The sequence below is a fragment of the Corvus brachyrhynchos genome, unplaced genomic scaffold (genome assembly GCF_000691975.1).
Source record: "Corvus brachyrhynchos isolate BGI_N302 unplaced genomic scaffold, ASM69197v1 scaffold122, whole genome shotgun sequence".
Taxonomy (NCBI): Eukaryota; Metazoa; Chordata; class Aves; order Passeriformes; family Corvidae; genus Corvus; species Corvus brachyrhynchos.
Genome location: NW_008236778.1, coordinates 624881 through 625576, shown reverse-complemented (window position 1 = coordinate 625576; position 696 = coordinate 624881). Strand labels below are relative to the sequence as shown.

At 68.1% G+C, this 696-nt stretch overlaps 1 protein-coding gene across 1 annotated transcript in view; it reads left to right on the top strand.

The window, feature by feature from the left end:
• The first annotated feature begins 10 nt into the window (after window positions 1-10).
• Window positions 11-696, top strand: part of LOC103611296 (dnaJ homolog subfamily A member 1) — a 3966-nt gene continuing 3280 nt past the window's right edge. The window contains exons 1-2 of the mRNA XM_008628797.2: window positions 11-410; window positions 549-696. Of these exons, the coding sequence (XP_008627019.2) occupies window positions 156-410; window positions 549-696 (403 nt within the window). The 5' untranslated portion in view covers window positions 11-155. The remainder of the gene's footprint in view (window positions 411-548) is intronic.

Genomic DNA, 696 nt, shown 5'->3' with positions numbered 1-696 from the left:
TTATCGGCTGCGGTGTAGGGCCCCGGGGGGGATCGCGGAGCCCCCCGACACCGCCCCTTCTTCCTGGACCCCCGTGCGGTGCCTGGCTGTCCCCGCACCCGGGGAGTGGGATGTCACCCCGTTCAGACATCCCCTGAAACCCCGCGGCCCGCGGGATGCTGCCGCGGGGGGGGACACTTGGGGCAGGGCTGTGCATGAAGGGGAACAGGGATCAAAGCCTTTTGGGGGGTCCCGCGGTGGGACGGGGCTTTGGGGCATTACCCACCCCCCACCGTGGGGACCGGCCTTGGGTTCCACCCCCACACACACACACTTGCAGGACCCCTGTGTGGGGTCTGTTTGTCACATTGATGTCACCTCCCGACCACCACCCCCTGTCACCCACGGATGCTGCTGAGGAGGAAACTGAGGTAGGGTCGTGCAGGGAGAGAACCGGGATCAACGGGGATTTCGGGGGGGCTGTCCTGGGCCAGCTCAGGGGGTGACGGGCCAGGCAGAGGTCCCAGGCTGGGTAGGGGTGCCAGGCTCACAGCTCTGTCCTGTCCCAGCACGTCACAGCGAGGAAGATGGTGAAGGAGACGGGCTACTACGACCTGCTGGGCGTGCGGCCGGGCGCCAGCCTGGACGAGATCAAGCGGGCATACCGGCGCCTGGCGCTGCGCTACCACCCCGACAAGAACCCCAGCGAGGGCGAGC